We start from the raw sequence: 25,924 nt of genomic DNA, 5'->3' as shown, positions 1-25,924 counted from the left end.
ATGGACGCACCCTGGGGAGCAGGGGAAAGGTGGCTGCATGGAGCAGCGGTGGACAGGTGAGGCCAGGGAACTCGGCAGAGGCCTGATGAAGCAGAACCTTGGCGGAGAACCCCAAGGAACACAAAGCCCACCTGGACCTGAGCTTCCCCCACCCGCTGCAGGGACCCTGAGCTCTGTTTCGCCCCTCTCTGGCCAGCGACTGCTGCTGCCTCCCCCTCTCCCAGCTCTCCAGGGCGACAGTGTTTCCCTGCTTCGGTCCTGAAGGGGCTCCTGGAGACCATCTTTTGTGCAAGTAAATGTCGTCCCTACTAGGTGGGCCACCCCATCCTGGGCTTCCAGCCCACTGGTTGGTTCCCAGCTCAGTGGGGTCTGGGAGCCAAACAAAGGGCAAACGGACCCTGCAGAAGTCCAAGGGCAAAGCAAGGCAGGATGCCCAGCTGCTTTCCTGTGACTTTTTTTTCCTCAGTCCAAGTTGGCCTGCCTGTGACCCCTGCTGTCTGTCACCTGCTCCGTTGGATTCAGGATGGCACCGTGGTGCTACTGTTTCCTCTGCCTCCTGGTACCTTCACTTCTGGGAGGGCAGTGCCTGGGAGGAAGTCAAGGGGACTCACAGCTTCAAGGGTTCCAAGTGGCCATCCTTACCTCATAAGGTCACTGCAAAGGTTATCCAAGATAAGTCCTGGCACAGACGGAATAAAAGCACTCACTAAGGGCGACCCCTCTTACTCATCAGCCTGTTTACTCCTCACACAGGGAAAAGGCTCAGGGCAGCAAAGGGCCCTCCCGAGATCACACTCTGAGTGGTGGGATTTGAATCCAGGTCTGACTGCAGAGTCTGCAGCTTCCACTGAATGCCCCCCTCCCACCCACCCCCAGAGTAGGCATTCAACAACTGCAAGCGTGCGGGTAGGGTTGTCCCAGCCCCCACCTGTCTTCTTCTCTCCCAGATCAGGAGTCTCTCTGGGACCCCCTCCAACTCCCCAGGTGAATCAAGGAACCCTTGGGCCCCAGGTTGGTATGAGGGATCCCCCCAGGGAGGGTCCCAGTCCCCCAGCTAAGCAAGTCTGTGATCCAAGGGGTGCACTGGCCTAGAATGCAAAGGAGGGGAAGAGTAACATTTAGTTCCACCCCCACCATACCAGGCCCTGCGAGGAACGCTTCACTGGTTTCCTTCTCATTCCTGCCATTGTGCAGATGACGAAAAGAGCTCTGCAAGAGGACAGGACTCAGCAGGCCATAGACATGGCCGGGTTCAGCCCCATCCAGCCCGAATGACTCCAAGCCCAGTGTCCTTAGCTCCTCCCAGCCCTGGAAGAGTCAGGTGCCCACAAAATGCACCCCCCACCGTCTCTCTTATCGTTTTTAGCCCCCGTGGCCCCCGGCGAGGTGGTGAAGACTGCAGGTGGGGTGTGCAAGTTCTCTGGACAGCGACTGAGCTGGTGGCAGGCCCAAGAGTCCTGCGAGCAGCAGTTTGGCCACTTGGCACTGCAGCCCCCTGATGGGGTTCTTGCTTCACGGCTGCGCGATCCGGTCTGGGTGGGCCAAAGAGAGGCCCCTCTGCGGAGACCCCCACAGAGGCGTGAGTGTGGGCCCCTGGGAAATGGGAGCAAGGGGCAGAGGCTCTGGTGACCTTCAGATATAGGAGCCCACAGTGACAATATTTGCAGAATGAGCCGGGAGTAAGACCCCATTGCATCTCCAGGTTCCTTTGCCCTGGACTGGACGTCGGGGCTTGACTCCTGGGCAGGGGAACTCTAGCCCCCATTTCCTCCTTCCCGAGGTGGGGAGGCACCCCAAAGCCTGGAAGGACCCCACCGCTGAGCCAAAGGGCAGGGGCAGGACCATGTGCACAGGTGAGGAAACTGAGGTCGCAGCCCACGTGTCCCTGCAGGTGCGCGCACCACCGCTGTGCTGGTGTTCGGCGAGAGGACGGCTGACCGGGCGGCGCGGCTGCGGAGCCCTCTGCCTGAGCTGGCAGCGCTGACCGCGTGTACTCACGTGCAGTGGGACTGTGCCTCGCCCGACCCCGCAGCGCTCTTCTCCGTTGCCGCGCCCGCGCTGCCCAACGCGCTGCAGCTGCGCGCCTTCGCCGAGCCGGGGGGCGTCGTGCACGCTGCGCTGGTGGTGCGTGGGCACCACGCGCCCTTCCTCGCAGCCTTCCGCGCCGACGGCCGCTGGCACCATGTGTGCGCCACGTGGGAGCAGCGGGGCGGGCGCTGGGCGCTGTTCTCCGATGGGAGGCGGCGCGCTGGGGCGCGGGGGGCTGGGCGCCGGCCACCCGGTGCCGTCCGGCGGCATCCTGGTGCTGGGCCAGGATCAGGACTCTCTGGGCGGTGGCTTCTCGGTGCGTGACGCCTTCAGCGGCAACCTCACCGACTTCCACCTGTGGGCGCGGGCGCTGAGCCCCGCTCAGCTGCACCGGGCACGGGCCTGCGCGCCGCCCTCAGAGGGCCTGCTCTTCCGCTGGGACCCGGGCGCCCTGGACGTCGCACCCTGGCTGCTGCCCACTGTGTGGGTGCGCCTTCTCTGTCCCGCTACGACCCGCCCCGCCCCGGCCCCACCCCATGGCCCCGAATCCTTCCCTTCCGACCCAGGAACTCGACCCACCCCTTGCCAACCAAGCCACGCCTAGCTCTGGCTACGCCCTCTCCAGGCCGCAGTGCCTGCAAGCTCCAGCATAAACCTGGTCCCAGCAGCCTGGGGGTCTGCGCTCGTCCCCCGGCCCCCTTACCCCCACCCCGAGCTGGCAACAGTGTCCCTCTCTCAGGTTTCACATTGCCACCTAACCCCGGGGCCGCGCGTCCTGGCTCGCCAGGGTCCCCTAGGGAGCCCTGACAGCTCCCCTGCCCCTGCCAGTGCCCTCCGAGGAGTGCCCTACGTGGAACCCGGGACCTCGCAGTGAGGGCTCTGAGCTCTGCCTGGAGCCGCAGCCCTTCCTCTGCTGCTACCGGACAGGTGCGCCCTGGCTGTACCCTGGGCTCTGCTGAAGGGAAAGCCGGTGTGGACCGGAGTAGACTGAGAGGGGGTGAGCTGCTGGCAAAGTCTGGGAATTCAGAATAAACTCAGAGCTTCAAGGTCTCCATGGAGTCTAGGCCACAGAGCAGTGGGTCCAGACAGACCTAAGGGTGAATCCAAATTGTGTGACCTTGGGCAAGCTCTTTTGCCATTCTGTGCCTCAGTTTCCCCATCTAGAACACTGTGTGTAAGACTCTGGACACACAGCCATCAAGGTGCTCTTCCTTCCCTGGGCAGCACGTGGTGGGTGGAGGTCACTGAACAGGCTGGCATCTCTGGGCAGGGGTATTGCCCGGGGCCCAGCCTGGCATCCACTCCTTTGCAGAGCCCTATCGTCGGCTGCAGGATGCCCAGTCGTGGCCTGGCCAGGATGTTATTAGCCGAGTCAATGCCTTGGCCAACGACATTGTGGTGAGCTCCCTCTCAGGGGCTGGAAAGCCTGGGGGCTCCATGGGTCACCTCGCTGCACCTCAGTTTCCTCCCTTGTAAAGGGGACACCCACCTGGTGTGTCTGCAGGAATAAAGGCCATTCAGGCTCCCTATTCTGTAGCCCCTGAGAGTTGGCGGCTTGTGACAAGTTTAATGGGTGCCCACCAAGAAGACCCTGGCAAAGCCCAAGTGTGGCCCTTGGGGGGATCCCCTCATAACAACCAGACCCGGAGTCAGTGGCTCCTCTGTCCACAGCTCCTCCCGGACCCCCTCTCTGAAGTCCATGGGGCCCTGTCCCCAGCGGAGGCCTCCAGCTTCCTGGGCCTTCTGGAGCATGTCCTGGCGATGGAGATGGCTCCCCTGGGGCCGGCCGCACTGCTGGCTGTTGTCCGCTTCCTGAAGAGGGTGGTGGCCCTTGGGGCTGGGGACCCAGAGCTGTTGTTGACAGGCCCCTGGGAGCAGCTGAGCCAAGGCGTTGTATCTGTGGCCAGCCTGGTCCTGGAGGAGCAGGTGGCTGACACATGGCTCTCCCTCCGTGAGGTGAGGCTGGCAGGGCTGGGTGGGGCAGGGGCCTGGGCTATGGTTCCAGCCTAGCCACCAGCTGGTTGTGTAGCTGTGGGGGAGTCAGCACCTAGCTATGGGCTCCATCTCTGCGTCTATCCTGAAAAGCTTCTCTTTTGTCTATTTGATAAGTTGAACTTCCACAAACAATTGCACTTGAGGCTGGGCATGGTGGCTCACGCCTATAATCCCAGCACTTTGGGAGGTTGAGGCGGGTGGATCACTTGAGGTCAGGAGTTCGAGACTAGCCTGGCCAACATAATGAAACCCTGTCTCTACTAAAAATACAAAATTAGCCAGGCCTGGTAGCAGGCACCTGTAATCCCAGCTACTCAAGAGGCTGATGCAGGAGAATCACTTAAACCCAGGGGGCGGAGGTTGCAGTGAGCTGAGATCACACCACTGCACTCCAGCCTGGGTGACAGAGTGAGACTCTGTCTCAAAAAAAAAAAAAATTGCACTTTAACAATAGCTTCTGTAGTTAAATGAAGTAATTAAGAACCACCAGTCAGTAAGAGCCTCCCCCATCTCCAAGAACCTGCTGACCACCTTAAGTGGGGGATCTATGCCAAGTGGACAGTCCACCTTGTCTGCCTAAACAGCCCAGACACTCTGGACAACATGAGAGGTGCTATCCAGATGGAGAGGCTGTTGGAAACCTTGTCCTGGTGGAAGTGGCTGTCGGCCTGGGAGTGATCAGCCCAGAGCAGGGAGGGAACGAGAATCATGAACAGTGCCTGCAAATTATCTGGGGTTGAAGGAGCAAACCTGGTTCCCCTGTGGGCCTCAGAGGACAGAACTGGGACTAGGACATGGGGGTAGGGGAAGACGGCATAACACAGGAGGCTGGTTCTATGGAATGATTCACCATGGGTAGTGAGCTCCCCGTCCTGGGAAGTGTGAAAGCCCATAGTTGATTAGGGATCCGAGGCACTGCAGTAGACTGAGGAAAGCCAGACTGAAGCTCAGTTTTCTTCCCTGGGGAATGGGGATGATCACGCCAGCCTTGCTAAGGCAATGGAGAGGCGTTAGGGATGAACAGTGTGACTTGCCCAGCACAGAGTAGGTGCCCCATGAATGCAGGTTCCTCTCCTCCCTCCCCTGCTCTCACCACCCCCACCCATGGCTTTCCTTTTGGAATCTCAGTGTTGAGCACCCATTACAGGTCTAGCACTGAGCCACAGCAAAGGGGTAGGCATGGCCCAGCCTTCGGAGTGTGCCCTGGTTGGCAAACAGGAGGATGGGGTGGCTTGGGAGATAGAATTGGGTAGGTCGAAGGAGTCTGGGGCAGGCAGGGCTTCAAATGTCAACCTGAGGACCCAGGGCTTGATCCTGGAGTCCTTAAAGAGCCACGGAGGGTCTGGAGAGGGCAGGACCCCCTCCCAGATCATGGAGCATTCATCCCAGCGCTCAGGGCAGGCGGCAGTGGGGTGCAGAGTGTGACAGAGAGCTGAGCTGCAGCGTCCTCCCAGGTGATTGGTGGGCCTATGGCCCTGGTGGCGAGTGTGCAGCGCCTGGCACCCCTGCTGAGCACCACAATGACCTCAGAGCGGCCCCGAATGCACATCCAGCACCGCCATGCTGGTGAGCCTGCACCCACCTGCCCACACGGCTGGACTCAGACCTCCCTCCTCAGCCCTGGTGACTGGGAGCTGTCTGAACTTCCACAGACACTCCATTCTATTTCCTGCCTTTGCCCATGCTGTGCCCTGCATCCAGAATGCCCTCTCTCCCTCGATCTCCTAGCAAACACCTATATATCCTTCAGAACCCTGTGTGGGCCTCACTCCCTCTAGGAAGCCTTCCTGTTTTAGCTCTCTCCTCCTCTGAGAGACAGTTCCTCCCGCCTCTGTTACCCCAGAACCTTGAACCTGTCTTTCATTGCATTTCTGGTAATTACCTAATGGAATTATCTCCCTCTATGGGACACTCCTTGAGTGGTAAGGCTGTTTCTGAGCCGTCTCAGCACCTTGGGGCCAAGCTCAAGTACACACTCCGTGAATGTCTGTAGCCTGAATGGGGGTGCACCTGTGGTGAAGCTTCAGGTACAAACACGTGTCCTTTGGGTACCCACCAGTTTCTGGTGACTCATCAATATTCAGGTCCTGCCTCGCGGTGACCGCCCCCCCTTCTCAGTGACCCCTTCCCCTGGAATTGGAAAAGTCAGATTTGCCTTGGGCAAGTTGCTGAACCTCTCTGAGCAGGAATGGTGGCCTCCTAGGCCTATGGCAGGAAGGAGGGATCCAGACCCTGCTAGCTGGGCCTGCTCAACAGAAAGACCTCACTCCGAGGTCCAGCCACCCAGCCCCGTTTACCCCCAGGCCTGGAGGTGCGGAGCTTACGCTTGAGGGAGGCCAGCACGAGGGGCTGCTTATTCACAATGCCTGGTGGGCGTCCAGAGGGGCCCGGCCATATCCATATTCCTGCAAGTGAAGTGAGGCGACTCCTCGGGAAAGGTGGGTGAGGATGAGGGGGTGTCCAGAGCCATGTTGGGTTCTGGGTCAAACCTCAGCTCTAACCGTTATTAGCTGTGCTACTCATCTTTCAGATCCTCAGTTTGCTCGTCTGTAAAATGGGCACATTACTACTTGCCTTGTGGCTTATGAGGTTAAAAGCACCCCACATAGTGGTGTTCACTTACTCTCCTCCACCGAACCACACACATCTTCCCTCGGGAGTGGGTGGTGGAGGAAGATCCCCTATGCTTGATGCCATGCAGGGGTGGGGGATTAGGGCAAGGGGCAAAGGGCCTTGGAGTTGTGAGGTTAAGCACATGGACTGTGGCTGCTTGGAATTTTGGCTCTTCCACTTCTTAGCTGTGTGATCTTAGGGAAGTCATTTTACCTCTCTGAGCCTCAGTTTCCCTATCTCTAGAGTGGGGAGAGCTTCACCCTCTGGGCCAACTGGTGGTACTTGCCCAGCCACCGGGTGGTGCCTTGGTGCCCCTTCCTCTCAGCCAGGCCTCTCTGGAGTCACCGTGATCCACAGCTGGTTCACCTCCAGAGTCTTCCAGCACACCCTAGAGGGACCAGACCTAGAGCCCCAGGCCCCTGCCAACTCAGAGGAGGCAAACAGGGTGCAGAGGTGAGTAGGCGCCACCTGGAGGGGTGTGAGGGCCTGTGTCCCCTCCCCAAGGAAGGCCAAAGCCCCCGTTCTGGTGGGCGCATGTGTCCTTAGCAGCCCAGGGCCCACCCTTTCCCACCCCTGCCCAACACACACACACTTCTGCACCTGCCAGAGGTGAACACGGCTCAACTCCTGTCTGGGGTTCTGGCTTCTGTGTTGGGACTTACCCAAGTTACCAGCAAGTCCCTAAGGCAAGACTGAACCAGGTGCCACAATTCCTGATATCTCTTCGGACACAGAGGCTGCCACCTCCACCATAGGGGCCTGGGTGACATGCCGCAGCCAGGCACCATCCTTCCTCCACAGCCACCCTTGAAAGCTCCCATTCTTCCCACAGGTTCCTAAGCACCCAGGTGGGGTCAGCCATCATCTCCTCTGAAGTGTGGGACGTCACTGGAGAGGTCAACATGGCCGTGACCTTTCATCTCCAGCACCAGGCCCAGGTACTGGGTGGCGCTTCTGGGAAGCAGCCATCCTGGTGCACGTGTCCTGGTTGAGTTCCCCCAACCCCCAGTATTTATTCAGTGGACAACCAAGGCCTAATAATGCACACAAAAAGTACCTGCAAGCCACCTCCATTGTCCTCAAGGGAATGGGAAGGGAAACGATTGACTGCAGGGTCACCTTATGGCAGGTGCCACAGATACGCAGCCTTCATTTAATCCTCCAACCGCGCACTTCATCCAAAGCTTGGGAGGGCTGATGTGATTGGCCCCAGCTTGTAAGTGGCAGAGCTGGGATTTCATTCTACGTCTGCATAACTTGAAAACCTGTTAGTTCCCATGGAGTCATTCACTGCAGCATGTACAGTGAATTCATTCGTTTACTCCCTGCAGTGTGTGTACAGGGGCCTTCGCATATGAATGTGCTTCATACAAATAAAAATAACCTAAATGTCCATCAGTAGGGGACTACTTTAAAAGTTTTGTAGGTCCGGGCACGGTGGCTTACGCCTGTAATCCCAGCACTTTGGGAGGCCGAGGCGGGCGGATCACTTGAGATCAGGAGTTCGAAACTAGCCTGGTCAACATGGTGAAACCCCATCTCTACTAAAAATACATAAAAGTTAGCCAGGCATGGTGGTACACACCTGTAGTCCCAGCTACTAGGGAGGCTGAGGCAAGAGAACCGCTTGAACCCAGGAGGCGGAGGTTGTAGTGAGCCGAAATCACACCACTGCCCTCCAGCCTGGGTGACAGAACAAGACTCTGTCTCAAAAAAAAAAAAAAAGTTTTGTAGATATATATGGTCAGCCCTCCATATGGGAGGGTTTCGCCACCAAGGATTCAAGCAACCATGGGTGGAAAATATTCAGAAAAGATAGCATCTGTACTGAACATCTATAGACTTTTATTTTGGGGGTCATAAACAAGACAGTATAACAGCTATTTATATATTTATATTTTATTTCCTAAGCAAGACAGTATAACAGCTATTTATATAGCATTTAAGTTGTATTAGGTATTACAAGTAATCTAGAGATGACTTAAAGTATACAGGAGCATGTGTTTAGGTTATATGCAAATACCATGCCATTTTATATAAAAAACTTGAGCCTCGGCAGGTTTTGGCATCCTTGGGGGTCCTGGAACCAATCTCCTGCAGGTAATAGGGACCAAGTGTGCAATGGAATAGTCAACTGAAAGTTATATAGGGATTGAGGTATTTCTCTATAAACTGACATGGAAAGATCTCCAAGATATGTTAAATTTCATTTCACGCTTAATACACAAATTTCTTCTCCCTTCTGAAACACTAGAATGTTTCAGAGAAAGCAAGTCTTCTTTGCTCACAACCAGTAATCTTGGACACACACACACACACACACATACACACACCACAGCTTATCACTCTCTTGTATATATCGTCAGAATGGGGCTGTGGGTGGATTGTTCATGATGTGGAAAAGCGTCCACGCTCTGATTTTTTTTTTTTTTTTTTTTGAGACTGAGTCTCACTCTGTCACCCAGGCTGGAGTGCAAGTGGCACAATCTCAGCTCACTGCAACCTCCGCCCCCCGGGTCCAAGCCATTCTCCTGCCTCAGCCTCCTGAGTAGTTGGGACTACAGGCATGAGCTACCATGTCCAGCTAATTTTGTATATATATATATATATATATTTTTTTTTTTTTTTTTTTTTTTTTTTAGTAGAGATGGGGTTTCTCCATGTTGATCAGGCTGGTCTTGAACTCCCTACCTCAGGTGATCCACCTGCCTCGGCCTCCCAAAGTGCTGGGATTACAGGTGTGAGCCACCACACCTGGCCCTGTGTCTGTCTTTTCTAGCATTTCATGTAAATGGAATCATCTAGTATGTGTTGAAGCCTGGCTTTTGCTCAGGTCTCATTGTTGAGAATCATTCATGTTGTTGCACATTTCAATAGCTCATTCCTTTTTCACTGCTGAGTAGTACTGAGGTATACGGATGTACCATGATTTGTTTTTCCATTTACCTGCTGACAGAGATTTGACTTGTTTTCAGTTTGGGCTATTATGAATAAGTCTGCTATGAACACTCATATACAAGTCTTTTTGTGGATAAATGATTTCTCTTTACTAGGTAGATTCCTGAAAGTAGACTTGCTGAGTTGTAGGATAAGCATATTTTAACTTCCTAAGAGACTGTCAAACTGTTCCCCAAAGTGGTTGAACCATTTTTACATTCCCACTAGCAGCATTGGAGAGTTCCAGTTGCTCCACACCTCTGCCAACATCCTTGTCAGTGTTTTTAATGTCATTCATTATAATAGTCATGTATTGCTATCTCATTGTGGATTTAAGCTGCAATTCCTTGAAAACCAATGACTCTGGGCATCTCTTTATACACTTATTAAGCAGTCATATATCTTCCTTTCTTAAATGCATCTTCAAATCTTTTCCCCAATTTTTAAATTATTTATTTTATTATTGAGTTGTAAGAATTCTTTATATATTTTGGATACAAGTCCTTTGTTAGAGATATGTCTTGTGAATAATTTCCGCTAGTCTGTGGCTTACTTTTTGTTTTCTTAACAGTATCTTTGGAAGATAAGTTTTTAATTGTGATGAAGTCCAATTTATCAATTTTTGTCTTGCATAGTTCATGCTTTTTGTATACTATCTAAGAAAGCTTTGCCAATCCCAAGGTCACAAAGATATTCTCAAAGAAGTTTATCACTTTAACTTTTACATGTAGGTGTATGATGTATTTCAACTTAAGTTCTATATATTATGAAGGTAAAAAGGTTGAAGTTCATTTTTTTCCATATAGACAACCAGTTCCAATACTATTTGTTGAAAAGATTATTCTTTGCTCCCATTGAATTTTCTTGTCACCTTTGTTGAAATCAATTGTCTGCATATGTGTAGATCTATTTCTGGGCTGTGTGTTCTGTTCTAGTGATTTATATGCCTATCCCTATGTTAATTTCTTACTGTCCTGATTAATGTGCCTGTATAGTAAGCCTTGAAATCAGGTAGTGTATCTTCCAACTTTGTTTTTTTTTTTAATTTGTTTTTTGTTTTTTGTTTTTTTGAGATGGAGTCTCAATCTGTCACCCAGGCTAGAGTACAGTGGTACGATCTCGGCTCACTGCAACTTCACCTCCCGGGTTCAAGTGATTTTCCTGCCCCAGCCTACAGTAGCTGAGATTATAGGCACATGCCATCACGCCTCATCAATTTTTTGTATTTTTAGTAGAGACGGGGTTTCACCATGTTGGCCAGGCTGGTCTCGAACTCCTGACCTCAAGTGAGCCATCTGCCTCAGCCTCCCAAAGTGCTGGGATTACAGGTGTGAGCCATGGTGCCTGGCCTAACTTTGTTCTTTTTCTTTTCTTTTTTTGAGACAGGGTCTCATTTTGTTGCCCAGGCTGGAGTACAGTGGTACGAACATGGCTCACTGTAGGTTCGACCTCCCTGGCTCAAGTGATCCTCCTCCCACCTCAGTCCCAGCCCCTCAAGTAGCTGGGATTACAGGCGATCTACCATGCCTGGCTAATTTTTTTTTTCTCTTTTTGTAGAGACAGGATTTTTCCATGTTGCCCAGGCTAGTCTCAAACTCCTGGACTCAAGCAATCCACCTGCCTTAGCCTCCCAAAGTGCTGGGATTACAGGCACGAGCTACCACACCCAGCCTTGTTCTTTTTCAAAATTACTTTGGCTATTCTAGATTCTTTGCATTTCCATATAGATTTTAGAATCAGCTCATAAATGTCTATAGAAAACCTACTAGTATTTTCATTAATATTGCATTGACTGTATATATCAATTTGGGAGAACTGGCATCTTTCAATTCATTATCAAGCTATAGCTTTCCATTTATTTAGGGTTTTTACATTTTTTTCTCAGTGTTATATACCTTTCAGTGCACAGATCTTAGAGACATTTTGTTAAATATATGCCTAAGTATTACAAAGTTTTGGATATTAGCGGAAATGATATTGTTTTCTTAATTTTAAACTGTTCATAGCTAGTATATAGTAATATAATTGATTTATACAATGATATTATATTCTGCAACCTTGCCAAACTCACTTAGTACTTGCAGTAGCTCTTTTCTGGAATCTCTAGGATTTTCTACACACTTGCTCATGTTGTCTGCAAATAAAGGCAGTTTTTGTTTCTCCTTTCCAATCCATGCCTTTCTTTCTTTCTTCCTTTCTTTCTTCCTTCCTTTCTTCCTTCCTTCCTTCCTTCCTGCCTTTCTCTCTCTTTCTCTCTCTCTCCTTCCTTCCTTCATTCCTTCCTTCTTCCTTCCTTCCTTTCTTTCCTCCCTTTTCTTTCTTTCTTTCTTTTTCTTCCCTTGTTGCACCAGCTAGGATCTCTGGATCAATGTTGAATTGGAGTGGTGAGGTCAGGCATCCTTGTCTCATTCTTTATCTTAGAAGGAAGGCATACAGACTTTCACCATTAAATGTGATGTCTGGGCTTTTTGTAGATGTCCATCAAATCAAGTTCCCTTCTCTTCCTGGTTTGCTGAGAATTTTAATCATGAATGGCTTTTGAATTTTGTCAAATGTTTCTTGCATTTTGATATGATCATATGGGTTTCTCATTTGTTTCCTTAATCTAGTAAATTGCACTGACTGATTTTCAAGTGTTAAACCAACCTTGGATTCCTGAGATCAGTGTAATTTGGTTATGGTGTATTATCTTTTATATATATTGCTGGATTCAATTAGCTAGTATTTTGTTGAGGATTTTTATGTTTATGTTCATGAATAATGTGTTCTGTAGTTTCTTGTACTCTCTTCCTCTGGTTTGGGTGTCAGATTAATGCTGGCCTCATAAAATGAGTTGGGAAGAGAAGAGTTCTGTCCTCCTCTGTGAATGTTTGATCGGCTTCTTCAGTGAATTCCTCTGGACCTCGTGTGTTCTTTGTGGAAAGATTTTTAACTGTGTGTTCTGTTTCTTTGATTGATATAGGTTATTTGGGTGTTTTATTTCTTCTTGAGATGGTTTGGTAATTTGCACCTTTCAAAGCATGTGTCCATTTCATCCAGGTTGTCAAATTTCTAGCACAGATTTGCTTATAATATTTCCTTTTCACATCTGTAGACTCTACAGTGATGTTTTCTTTTTCATTCTTGGCCAGTCTAGCTAGAACTTTACAATTTTGCTTATATTTTTATTTTTATTATTTATTTATTTTTGAGACAGTCTCTCCCTCTGTCGCCCAGGCTGGAGTGCGGTGGCACCATCACAGCTCACTGCGGCCTCGACCTCCTGGGATCAAGCGATCCTTCCAGCTCACCCTCCCAAGTAGGTGGTACTGCAGGTCCATACCACCACGCCTGGCTAATTTTATTTTGTATTTTTCAGAGATAGGATCTCACTTTGTTGTCCAGGCTGGTCTCAAACTCCTGGGCCCAAGTGATCCTCCTGCCTCGGCCTCCCAAAGTGAGCCACCACGCCCAGCCTTGTTTAATATTCTAAAGGATGAATTTTTGAGATTATATTTATATACTAATAATTTAAAATACGTTAAAATAAAAATAAATAAAAGTGATGTGTTACTCATTGTGACACATTCAGAAAATATAGAAAAGGATAAAGACAAAATTGTATTACTCAGAGATAACCGCTATGAACATTTTGGTGCATTTTACTTAAGCTGTTTTCTGGGCACATAACACTATATATATTTCTTTCCTTTTGCAAAATGAAAGCCCCTTCCTCTTTCAGCAGAGCCATGCAAAGCATGGTGCTGCGTAATCTTGAGCAGGTTAACCCTCCTCTCTGAGCCTCAGTTTCCTCATCTGAAATTACATGAATTTATAGCTGTCTCTTAGGTTGCTATGAAGATCAGCTACAATAAAGGACGTGAAAGTGCTCGGCAAGACACAAAGGGAGGTGCCATTACCATCACCCTCCCCAGTCTGGACAGATGGCCCAAGTCCCAAGCTCAGGCTACCTTCCCTACCTAGACTGGGGCTCGTACCACTGGCCACCTGATATGTCTTCACTGCTTAATGACATGTTATAAAATCTATATTTTTGTCATTGTTTAATTACAAAAGAACTAACACATTCATCATAACACATTCAACCCAGACCTAACCACTGTTAAGGTCACTGCATGTTTGCTCCCACACATGCTGTGTGTGTACGTGTGTGTGTGTGTGTTTTCACAAGTATGCAGACCTTAATTTTTCACATAAATGGGTTTATATCATGCCCAATGTTGTGAATTCTTCCTTTACTGAACAAAGTATCACGGAGATCTTTCACATCAGTAGTCAGAGGCCTGTTTGTTCATCTTACCAGAGGCAGTGTCCCAAGGAGAGGAGAGGCGCAGTTGCTTAACTGCTCCCCGGTGATGGCTGCTTAGCTCGTTCCCAGTTTTTCCACCTTCCACACCATGCTGGAATGACAGCCTGCACTCTCCTCCCTCTGCCTCCCCTCTGCCCCTTCACCCACGACGCATGGTGGGCAATCCCCTAGTCCCTAAAATGCAGAGTCCTTGGCGTCCCTCCATCCTCCTGGTCTCTCTCCTTTCCCATCCACACTCACAACTGCCCCATGCCCCTCAATCCACGCTCATGCACCTGCCTTGTCTCTGTCTCCTGCCTCCAGACCTTCCATCATAAGCTGGTGGAGCCTGTCTGTGCTTTCTGGAACTACAGTATCAGGTGAGTTTCCATTTCCAGGTTCTTTTTTGTTTGTTTTTGAGATGGAGTCTTGCTCTGTTGCCTAGGCTGGAGTTCAATAGCACAATCTTGGCTCAATACAACCTCCATCTCCCGGGTTCAAGCAATTCTCCTGTCTCAGCCTCCCGAGTAGCTGGGATTACAGGCGCCCGCCATCACGCCCAACTAATTTTTGTATTTTTAGTAGAGACAGGGTTTTGCCATGATGGCCAGGCTGGTCTCGAACTCCTGACCTCAGGTGATCCACCCACCTTAGCCTCCCAAAGTGCTAGGATTACAGGTGTGAGCCACCAAACCCAGCCGTTAAGATGATTTTTTAAAAAATATGTCCACTCTGCTTGGGGATGAGGCAAGACTTACACATGTTTTTGACCTCTGTTCACCATCTGCCTTTCAGGGTGACTCCAGGCTCCTCCCAGCTCTAAGACAAGCTGCAGGGGGAGGATGTGTTACCCAGGGGGTGGTGAGCTCCTTGTCATAGGAGTATGTGAAGGAGGAAGCACTCACTCTGTGAGGTGCCTAAGAAGAGACTCATCTGTCAAATGGGCGTTGAACTTGATCTATCTGAGGCCGGGGCCCTTGGACTCTTGAAGGAGCAGAGCAGGCTCCAGGGATTATCCTGGCTCCCTGCCCTGGATCTTTAGCTGAGGTAGGGAACCTTGGTCCCAGTGGCTCAGTAATTAATTAAGTTGATAAATGGCAATCACTGGGATCAGCCCTGCCCTCCTACCATCCTAAGAATGTCAAGCACATTTTACAGGTGAAAAACTGAGACCCAGGAAGGGGCGGTGACTCGCCAAGGTCACCTAGCTGGTTAGAGGCAGGGCAGTGACAGGCCCCAGGCTCTGGGGAAAGCCTTTCCCCTGCTTGCTTCTGGCCCCTCACCCCCTTGTCCACCTTATCTCAAGAGCCCCCTGTTCCCTCCCCATCCCCCAAGCCCATATACAGGGGGTGCCTGGGCCACCACGGGCTGCTCCGTGGCTGCCCTGTACCCGGACTCCACCGCCTGCTTCTGCAACCACAGCACCAGCTTTGCCATCCTGCTGCAAATCTATGAAGTACAGGTGAGTGCACGGTGGGAGGGGGGTGTTAGGAGGGGGCTTCTTAGCTGGAGGTGAAGAGAAGAGCCAATAGGTAGCCAGAAGAAGCATCTGAGGGATGCCAGCTTTCATCGATTGTCGGGGACAGGGCTGCGCACAGTAGTTCATGCCTGTTGTCCCAGCACTTTCGGCGGCTGATCACTTGAGCCCAGGAGTTCAAGACCAGCCTGGGCAACATGGCAAAACCCTGTCTCTACAAAAAATGCAAAAATTAGTCGTGTGTGGTGGCTCGTGCCTATAGTCCCAACTAATCAGGAGGCTGAAGCAGGAGGATTGCTTGAGCCCAGGAAGTCGAGGCTGCAGTGAGCCAAGATCACACCACTGCACTCCAGCCAGGGTGATAGAGCAAAACCCTGTCTAAAAATAAATGAGTAAAGAATAAATTGTAAAAAAAATTGTTGGGGGAAAACTCTAAGAGGACTTCAGGAGGGGTTGGACTCACTGGAGCTGGAAAGGGCCCCGGAGTGGTTACTTGCTGAGAAGTCAGGTGAGATGGGACGTGAGCCTCAGGAACGCCTGGGTCACTACAAGGAACACCTTGTAGTGTTGAGAGGCACACTACAAAAACATGTTACCAAATGCATTTTTCCTGTAAAGTCAGGGCCAGGCATGGTGGCTCCCACCTGTAATCCGACCACTTTGGGAGGCCAAGGCAGGCGGATTATTTGAGATCAGGAGTTGGAGACCAGCCTGGCCAACATGGTGAAACCCCATCTCTACTAAAAATACGAACATTAGCCGGGCATGGTGGCCCGTGCCTGTGGTCCCAGCTACTCGGGAGGCTGAGGCACAAGAATCACTTGAACCCAGGAGGCGGAGGTTGCAGTGAGCTGTGAGCTGAGATTGGGCCACTTGCACTCCAGCCTGGGTGACAGACTGTCTTGAAGCAACAACAACAACAAAAAAAAAAAGTCAGAGCGTGGACACTTTTCCACATCATGAGTATCATCCGCAGCCCCATTCTGATGATACTCCATGGTCCCCGGGATCCCTCCCCGTGGGCACGTTTGTCAGCACTCTTAGTAATTGTCCAGTTGGTAGAATCCGGGCCAGTTGGGGTCAGTCTAGGGAGAGCCAGCAGGAGAGAAGGACATGCTCACACCTACTTATTAAATGCCTACTGTGTGCAGGCCTGGGTCCTGCTGGCTGCTGCTGCACTGCGGAGGCGAATGCGGCGTGGGGGGCCTTAGAGTCACCAGGTGGGGCGAGTTCTGGCCTGGGTCGGGTCTGGGTGGTGCCAGGGGGGTTTCTCTGTCCCTCCACACAGAGAGGCCCTGAGGAGGAGTTGCTGCTGAGGACTCTCTCATTTGTGGGCTGTGGCGTGTCCTTCTGCGCCCTCACCACCACCTTCTTGCTCTTCCTGGCGGCCGGGTGAGGACAGTTCACCACTGTAGCCTGGTGGCCTGGGCCCTCCCGCCTCGCTCAGGCCTCCATGTCCCCATTGGTCGGGTGTCCATCCTTGGTCCCAGCAGAACCTTGGTCTGAGCCTCTCCTTAGGATGTGCTGGGTCCCCTGTGGAGCTGCTCTCTTTCCCTCCATCTGCCCAGGCACAGGGGATCGGGCAGGACAGGGCCCTACGGGGTGTGGGGACCAGCAGTGGTGTTCTTGTTAACTGACTCCTCTGTCCTCTCCAGGGTCCCCAAGTCAGAGCGAACCACAGTCCACAAGAACCTCACCTTCTCCCTGGCCTCTGCCGAGGGCTTCCTCATGATCAGCGAGTGGGCCAAGGCCAATGAGGTGGGCAGCCAGTGGGTGGGCTGGAAGCCTGGGGAAACCTGGGAAAGTGCCTGTGGGCTTTTCTAGGGTGACCCCCTGCCCCCCACTATTTCCACATGGCTCCACTTCCCTGAGGAGGAGCAGGGCCCGGGGAGGAGCAGGGCCCCGGGAGGAGCAGGGCCCCGGGAGGAAAGGCCCCAAATGGTGGAGCGGGGCCCAGGCTGCTACCCAGAGGCCTCACCCACTGAGACTTCTTTGGGTTGGCAAGGCCGGGCTGGGCATGGGCCGCGGGGCTGGCCTGCACCTGCGTCTGACCTCGGACCTGGGTGGGGATCCTGACCCTCCCACAGGTGGCATGTGTGGCTGTCACAGTCGCAATGCACTTCCTCTTTCTGGTGGCATTCTCCTGGATGCTGGTGGAGGGGCTGCTGCTGTGGAGGAAGGTGGTAGCTGTGAGCATGCACTCGGGCCCAGGCATGCGGCTCTACCACGCCACAGGCTGGGGTGAGGCCTGCTCTGCACCCGCACTCTCTTCTCCTCAGCTGTACCTTGCACGGCCGACCCTGTCATCTAACATGGCCCCACACCCAGCACTCAGCACCCAGCACCACTCAGCATCCGGCATTTAGCGTCACCCAGCACCCAGCACCACCCAGCCAGTCCCATCTCTGACATGACCTCAATTTCCTCAGTTCTATTAACCTCCAATTTACCCATCCCCATTCCTCATAATCCTTCTCCACTTCACAGCCTCCCCTCTCCATCCGCAGTGCTATCTCCCCAAATCTGTAGCCAGCCAGTTGCCCAGCCTCCGTCTCCAGAGACGCCCAGCTGTAGCCTCCAAAGCAGCCTCAGCTCTCCCGACTCCCAAACTACTGTGGCTCCAATGCCACCCCAACAGTATCAGAGCCCCCAGCCCTGCTCCTTGGACCTCCCCAGTGCCCCCAGTACAACCTCCAGTAGGGGACAGCTGCGGCTTGGGGGGCGGATCCTGGGTCCTGGAGAGGAAAAAGCAGGTGACCCAGCCTTGAGGCCCCCTTCTCCCTCTCCCAGGCGTGCCTGTGGGCATCGTGATGGTCACCCTGGCCATGCTCCCCCATGACTACGTGGCCCCCGGACATTGCTGGCTCAATGTGCACACAAATGCCATCTGGGCCTTCGTGGGGCCTGTGCTCTTCGTGCTGACTGTGAGCTGGGGACCTGCAGGGGAGGGGCGTGTTGGGGATGGGGAAGTCCTCTTGCCCACTGACCCCAGGTCTCCAGGCCGACACCTGCATCCTGGCCCGTGTGGTAATGATCACCGTGTCCAGTGCCCGCCGCCGTGCCCGCATGTTGAGCCCGCAGCCCTGCCTGCAGCAGCAGATCTGGACCCAGATATGGTGAGGCCCCAGAACGGGGGGCCAGGAGGAAGCAGGGAGTGCACAGTCAGCCGGCGCCAGGCGTGAGGCTCACTGGGCGAGAGCACGTGCGAGTCTGTGTCCAGAGCGTGACCGTGTGGCTATGCCCAAGTCTGTATTGAGTATGTGGGTACACACGTGTCCCTGCATCTGTGTCACGCATGCTCGGGCATGTCAACATGTGTCAACATGCACCCATGCGTGTCACATGTGGGGATGGTCACTGATCCGTGTGAGGGAGCTGTGGACACCGGCCACTGTTCGAGGGGTGCACTGTCTGCGGAAGGTACTGATAGCCTGCAGAAGACAAAGTAGGGGAGACCCTCAAATCAGGGTTAGCCCCAGAAGTTCAGGGTTAGCTCCAGAAGTTCAGGTTCAGGGTAAGGACCTGGGTCCCTGTTCCTGCCAAAGACCCCCATCACCCTCTGGGGTCACGCTCTGGGAGAGAGGGGGACCCCACCAGCCTTTCCCAGCCCTGCCTCCTTGCTGGCTTTCCCCTTCCCCACCCATCCTCCACCAAGCACAGGGCAGCCTAAGCTGGGAGGGGGTCCCTGAAAAGCCAGGGAACCCCAGGGCCCTTGGAGAGGGAGAAGGGAGTCCTTCTGACCCCATCCCTGCTGGTCCCACTGCTCAGGCCTCAGCCCCCACTCTGGACAACTACCACCCCATTCCTTCCAGCCAGGTTGGGGGCTGGGACCCCATCTCCCAAGTGCCGCTACCCTACTTCATGCCACCTCTGTCTCTGAGAACAGGGTGGGCAACAAAGTCCAGTCAAAGGTTCTGGCTCCCTCTAAGTCCTGCTGAGCCGTGGTCCCAGCCCTCAGCTCCCACCCTGCTCCAGGCACGTACAGGTGCTGCTCTCCCTGGAACCCTGCGGGGAGCTCCCCAGGCCTCCCAACCCCCGTCAGCCCTGCCTGCCCTCCTACAGGGCCACGGTGAAGCCCGTGCTGGTCCTGCTGCCCGTCCTAGGCCTGACCTGGCTGGCAGGCATCCTGGTGCACCTGAGCCCCGCCTGGGCCTACGCTGCCGTGGGCCTCAACTCCATCCAGGTACCTCCAGCCCCAACCTTCTGGGACTAGGCCCTGACATGCACGAAAGCTCAGAGGGGACGACTGGGGTGTCAGGGCCTGGGAGGGTGAGCTCTCCATCATGGGAGACATTCAACAGCAACTGGGACATCCTATCTAAGAAGGGGTTTTGAGGGTGGGAGTGGGAACAGGCAACCTCCAATCAACCAGCGGTTCGTGCAGGAGGCTCACAGGGCCCCTCTGCCAGCTGGGAAGGCTGAGACCCAGAAAGAGGGTGTTAAGGCTCACTGTGCTTGGACACTCAGGGTCCGGCAGAAATTCCAGCCCCTTGGCCAGTGCCAGAGCCACTTAGTTCTTGCCAGGAAGCTGGGGAGGGGACACAGGGCATCAGTCACCTCCCCCGTGGGGTCTGCGGCCTGCTAGGATAGCAGTTTAGAAGAGGGTTTGGTGAGGAGGCCAGTTCATGAGGCCACAGGAAAGGGCCCGGGCTTCCCGGGGCCTGTGTGCTAGAACCACACGGAGAGGGCCAACTAGGTCCCTCTCGAGGGATTGGCAGGTCTGTGGGGGGCCAGAACATTAACTGAAGTGACAGCCAGGGGGCTGGGTGCTGGGAGTCAGGGAGACCCTTCCTGACCCCTCGTTTTCCCTCGACCTCCCTGGACCACCCCCCAGGCACCTCTCCCTGTCACCTGCACCTCCTGCTCCCTGCTTGCCCAGCCCGGGTCCCTCTCAGGGCCAAAAGGTGGGTGGGCGAGGGCCCAGGCTGGACTGTGCCAGGCTCAGGAAGTCAGGTGCGAACTCCACCCAGGGTCCATGTGCCCTCCAAGCTGGGGACCCTCCATCTTTTCCTTGAAGAAGGAGAGCCAAGGTGGTAACAGCCATTCACAGTGCCTGGGTGCTCCCTCTGAGCCCCAGGCCAGGCTCCTATTTGTATCTCCCAACAAGCCTTGTAAGTGGGGAAACGGAGACCTCATGAGGTCACTTGCCCAAGATCCCCCAAGGGGGAAGCAGCAGCGGGGGCACCACTCCAGAGTCTGCGTTCTCAGCCACAGGGCATCCAGCTATGACCGCAGATGGGTCCTGGCTGGTCCCTGGGAGCATGCTTGGACCCAGTTACTCATTCATCCATGTGCTCTTCATGGCTCGCCCAGTGTGTGCCAGGCACTGTGCTGGGTGCCGGGCCGCAGCAGCAGAAGAGGCAGCAAAAAGCCCCTGTATTTGTGGAGCTGCCCTTGGTAGAGCAGGCAGACCATGGCCACGATGAAGAAATGAAGTGTTCAGTGAGGGGACGAGGCAGGAAGCCCTCTTCCAAGCCCCACGCCCCCCAGGGCTTCATGGCTGGGTTCAGTCTGGCTGGGCCCCTGGCGAGGCTTCTCCACCTGTCACACGGTGGGGCAGGTGGTGGCATCTTGTTGCCATGGCGATTCCTCCAGCTCCTTGCCAGGTGCCCCTCTCCACATCATAGGGGGTTGGATCACTGATGCTCTCCATCCTCACCTGTGCCCCTCGGGTGGGCAGAGACACAGCCATGGGGCAATGCCACCGTCGCACCATCTCAGATCCCTCCCTTCAGTTCTCATTCTTTCCTCTCTCTCTGTCCCAATCTTCATCTCTGAATCTTCTCTGGTTCTGTCTCTCAGGCTCCCCCTCTGTCACTGTCCCCCTCTCCCTGTGCCCTTCTCACCCTCTGGCCGTGGATGTTTTTTCTGGCACTGACCCCACCTGGCTTTTCCTGGGCGTGTCTTCATGTTTCTCCACTTCTCTCCTCAGTCTCTCTGACACTGGTTTGTTTTTTTGTTTGTTTGTTTGTTTTTTGTTTTTGTTTTTGTTTTGTTTTTGTTTTTGTTTTGTTTTTTGGAGATGGAGTCTCGCTCTGTCGCCCAGGCTGGAGTGCAGTGGCATGATCTTGGCTCACTGTAACCTCTGACTCCCAGGTTCAAGCGATTCTCCTGCCTCAGCCTCCTGAGTAGCTGGGATTACAGGCACCTGCCACCACGCCTGGATAATTTTCTTATTTTTAGTGGCGACGGGGTCTCACCATGTTGCCCAGGTTGGTCTTGAACTCCTAACCTCAAGTGATCCTCCCGCCTCGGCCTCCCAAAGTGCTGGGATTACAGGCATGAGCCACCGCACCCAGCCCTCTGACACCAGTCTTTTTATCTCAGCCTCTCCATCTCCCTGTGCATGACGCTCTCTTGTCTCTGCCTAAAGCAGCCTCAGATTACCCTTGGGACGGTCACCCGGTGAAGGCAAGGAGAGGCTGCCTTAGGCAGGAGCTCAAAAGGCAGGAGTGGGGTCTGGGCCCCGCCGCTGACAGTCACATGACCCTCTTAGGCTCAGAGCCCTGTTCTCTCAGTCAGTCCCTCTCCCCAGGCCCGGCCTTTCCCTTCACCTCTCCTTTGGTCTCTCCCTGTCTCTCTGTGTCCACCAAGGTCTCTCTGTGTTTTCCCCTCGCACTCCACCTCCATCCCTGTCCCTCTCTCACTCTCCGTCAGTCTTGGGCATAAGCTAGGTACATCCCACTTTTAGGAGGGTGACCAAGTGACCAGGGAGGAGGCCTGGGACTCAGGGATGAGACTCTGCCCAATCTCATTCACTCTCTGGGAGTAATTTGTGTCCTGGCCACTGTGCCGGGTTGTGTCAAGGGAGAGCAAAGCCTCACTTCTATAACCAGCCGTAGCTCACACTTGCCCTGGTGGACAGAGCCTTGTTGTGAGGCCTGGAGAAGTGGCACCAGGCCTCTGTTTCTACATCTAACCGAAGGGGATCAGATTCCCACCCTCCTCATGGGATCATCGTGGAGTTCAGCTGACGTAACATTTGCCAAGGCTACGCACAATCCCTGGCACGTGCTAGGAGCCCCACGAGTGTGAGCTCATTTGTTTTGTTCAGTTGTTCAACACGCACTCCCCTAGCACCTCCCCGTGCCAGGGCTGGCCTGCACGCTGGGGGACATGGAGATGCCCAGGGCCAAAGAATTCTGTGACATTCTCAGCCTGAGGGAGAGACAGACATCAAAGCCACACAACCACAGTGTGTCATGACTGAGGCCGAGAGACAAGGGGCCTTGGTCAAGGCAGTGTGGGGACAGAGGAACAACTCATCGGAGGCAGAATGGGCCACCTGGAGAGGGTCACTCTCAGCCAAGACCTGACGGCTGTATGGAGAGGCGGAAAAGAATGTTTTAAGCCAGGGGAGGGGGCATGGTGGGGTCAAATGGTGGGGAGACATGAGGGGTAAGGCTGGCGAGAAATGGGGCAGGAGGGAGTGTGGGGGGCAGACAGAGTGGGGTCCTCAAAGCTGTTGTAAAGAGCTCAGACTTGGCCAGGTGTGGTGGCTCACGCCTGTAATCCCAGCACTTTGGGAGGCCGAGGCGGGTGGATTACCTAAGGTCAGGAGTTCGAGACCAGCCTGACCAATATGGTGAAACCCTGTCTCTACTAAATACAAAAAATTAGCTGGGTGTGGTGGCACATGCCTGTAGTCCCAGCTACTTGGGAGGCTGAGGAAGGAGAATCGCTTGAACCCAGGAGGTGGAGGTTGCAGTGAGCCGAAATTGTGCCATTGCACTCCAGCCTGGGCAAGAAGAGTGAAAACTCTGTCTCAAAAAAAAAAAAAAAAAGAGCTCAGATTTTGTCCCAGGGGTAGTTGGGAGCCATGCAGGGCGTCAGGCAGGTGCTGGTGTTCTTGGGTTCGCATTTGGAAAGATGCCTTTGGGTGATAAGGAGTGGGTAGAAGGAAATGGGATGGAGAAGGCAGTGCAGAGGCTACAGAGAAAGATCAGGCTGGGCCTGGAGACCTGGGAGGCTTTGGGGTCTGTCTTGGAGAATGGGGGTGGTGGTATCATCTCAGTTGGTGCCTGGACACCAGGGGGACCAGTCAGGCTCTTGGACTCCAGCTTTCAGCCCTGGGAGGCTGGAAGGCCCCAAGGAATTCCAGGCCCCCACCTGTGTCCTCCCGCCTGGGCCGCAGCACAGAAGCAGCTGCCTGTGACACTGCCTAGGAGGGATCCCAGGACAGCCTCAGGGCTGGGCCACACTGGAGCTTAGGATCCATTCCTCTGCCCCCCACCCACAGCTCCTGGTCCCTCTCCATCAAATGGGGAGAATGAATCCACCCCCACCACAGACCTGCTGTTAGGGTCAAGTGAGAGCCCAAATGTGATGGTGCAGGGAGGGTGGTGAGGCCCTCTTGGTCCCACGGTGTGGGGAGAGAGAGCCAGCTCCTCCCCAGCCACTGTGTGAGTCCCTCACAGGCAGCACCTCCCATCCCCTCAGAACCCAAGTCCCGGCCTCATCTCCCCTTTCCAGATGAAGAGACAGAGGCTCAGGGAGGTGAAGGCCACTCAGCTAGAGGCACAGTGAGAAGGCACTCACAGGGCTGTTGTCCCAGGACCTGACTTGGCCTTGGAGCCTCAGGAAGGTGTGCCCCTCCCAACCCCACCACATAGCATGGTGAGGCGGTGAGGATGGGACAGGCCCAGGGTGGGGCACAGAGGACTGGAGTCAGAGAGGCTGCCTGGTGAGCAGAAGCTGAAGGCTGGGGTCGCATTGGGCAAAGCCCCTTCTGGTCCCCTGGCCTGCTAAATGCCACAGCTACTCCTCCGCAGGCGGGCACGAGGGCAGGGCCGACTTCGTGCCCATCAGCCTGTCTCTGGGTATCTCTGCGAGTGTCTCTGCCACTGGGGGGCGCCGGGACCCCAGGCAAGGCCAGGCTGTGGGGGATGGGGTAGGGGGCTCCGGGCTGAGGCACTCGCTGGGTCTGTCCTCAGGGGCTGTACATCTTCCTGGTTTATGCTGCCTGCAATGAGGTGAGTCTGGGGGTGCCGGCTGCAGGGAGGGGGGTTCAAGGGGTAGGGAGGGTCCCCAGCCTGACCTCCAAGTATTCCCCCAGGTGCGGAGCGCCCTGCAGAGGATGGCTGAGAAGAAGGTGGCCGAGGTGCTCAGGGCACTGGGGGTGTGGGTGGGGGCGGGAGGCCCCCAGAGCCAGGTCCCAGCCCCCACATCCTCTCCTTTCAGTCCCGTGCCAGCCCTACCAGCTGGGGGACCAGCCTGAGGCCCCCAGTCCCCTGGGAGGCAGCCCGAGGGAGCCCCATAGCCTTGGCTCCACCCCGGAGACACGTGGCTCTCAGAGGTACTCGCAGCACCCAGGTGGGAGTGCCGCCCAGTGCCTCAGTTTCCCCAGCACTCAGGCAGAGCTGGGAGGACAAAAGCAGATCCTTTTAGCCCATCTGAAAAAAGGAAACCAGGGCCCAGGAAACTCTGCAGCCCTGCGGCTTGAGCAATGTCCTGTCACTCATTCCCCACTGCCAGGAAACCCGGGCTTCTGGGGCCTGGCCCACGCATGGGGCTTCTCCAGGGTGACCTTCCCTGGGGCTCCATGCAGAAGGGTTTGGGGGACTCCTGCAGATGGTGAGTAAATGGGGTTGGGGCTCTGAGGCAGGGCATGGGTTGAATGACTTCGAGGTCAGGCCAGGGGTTCCAATCCTAGCTCCCAGCCACCTCCTGTGTGCCCCTGGACAAGTTCCCTTCCCTCTCTGGGCCTCATTACTAATCTGTGAGGTAAACCTTGGAGTGGATTCTTAGCGTATTTGATCCTGAGGGCCCCACTCCCAGGATGGGGGAGCAGAGAGAGGGCTTTCTGCCTTCGTCTCTCAAAAATTTGCATTTTCCTCACTAGGGACCTATGGCCCTAGAACTCCTTCAGCATTCTCCTCCATTGCAAACCCGGAGAGACAGGTGAGGCTGGGACAGGGTGGGCCGCACAGGGCTCTGCCAGGGGGCTGGCAAAGCCAGCAGGCAAAGTCGGGAAGCCGCAGGGCCTGGGTAGGGCCGGGGTGGGGGCTTCCCGGGGATCTGTTTCTCTGTTCCTGGGCTGAAGGGCCCAGGGAGGGGGAGCTGCTGGCGGCAAGCTGGCAGAGGCCCCTATAGCCAAGGGTCCCCAGGGCAAGGGGCAGCAGAAGGAGTGGGGGCCACCCCCGTGACAGCCCCTCTGTCCTCAGGCTGTGGAACTGACAGCGTTCAAAGCTTCAGGTACAGTCCCCACCTCACGGGGTCCCCTCTTTTCTTTTTGGGCCTGGACACCCCCTAAGCCCCCCTGTACCAGGATGGAAGTGATTTCAAATTAATACGCCCAACCTCCCGCAATTGCAGAGGCCCTCCCCTCACTCCACAGGTCCCCTGGGAGCACTGGGGGCCTGGCGGGGACCAGGCAGTGCCCCTTGGGAGGACTTTGTTAGAGAGTAGGTCGTGGAACCCTATTCTGAGCGGGCGCTGCCAAGAGCACAACCTGCCTCCCTCTGTCCTCCCCTCTCTCTGCCCAGGGGGGCGCTGCCAAGGAGCACAGCCTGCCTTTCTCTGTCCTCCCCCTCTTTCTGCCCCCTAAGCCCAGCACCCCCCGTCACCCTCTGAAGGCCCCGGCCTGA

At 54.6% G+C, this 25,924-nt stretch overlaps 1 protein-coding gene across 1 annotated transcript; it reads left to right on the top strand.

Annotated features, from left to right (window-relative positions):
• On the top strand, positions 1–25,924 carry ADGRD2 (adhesion G protein-coupled receptor D2). The gene is given in 21 exon segments (XM_003312279.4): positions 1–56; positions 948–1,015; positions 1,367–1,579; positions 1,892–2,259; positions 2,261–2,530; positions 2,853–2,955; positions 3,341–3,426; positions 3,700–3,984; positions 5,478–5,589; positions 6,966–7,089; positions 7,469–7,574; positions 15,168–15,323; positions 16,627–16,730; positions 16,994–17,096; positions 17,426–17,579; positions 18,129–18,262; positions 18,339–18,454; positions 19,401–19,521; positions 24,272–24,310; positions 24,394–24,462; positions 25,823–25,924. Coding segments are annotated over 21 exon segments (2,889 nt in total).

Source organism: Pan troglodytes, chromosome 11 (genome assembly GCF_028858775.2).
Source record: "Pan troglodytes isolate AG18354 chromosome 11, NHGRI_mPanTro3-v2.0_pri, whole genome shotgun sequence".
Taxonomy (NCBI): domain Eukaryota; kingdom Metazoa; phylum Chordata; class Mammalia; order Primates; family Hominidae; genus Pan; species Pan troglodytes.
The sequence above is the reverse complement of the archived record's forward strand: the minus strand, read 5'-3'. Positions and strand labels throughout refer to the sequence as shown.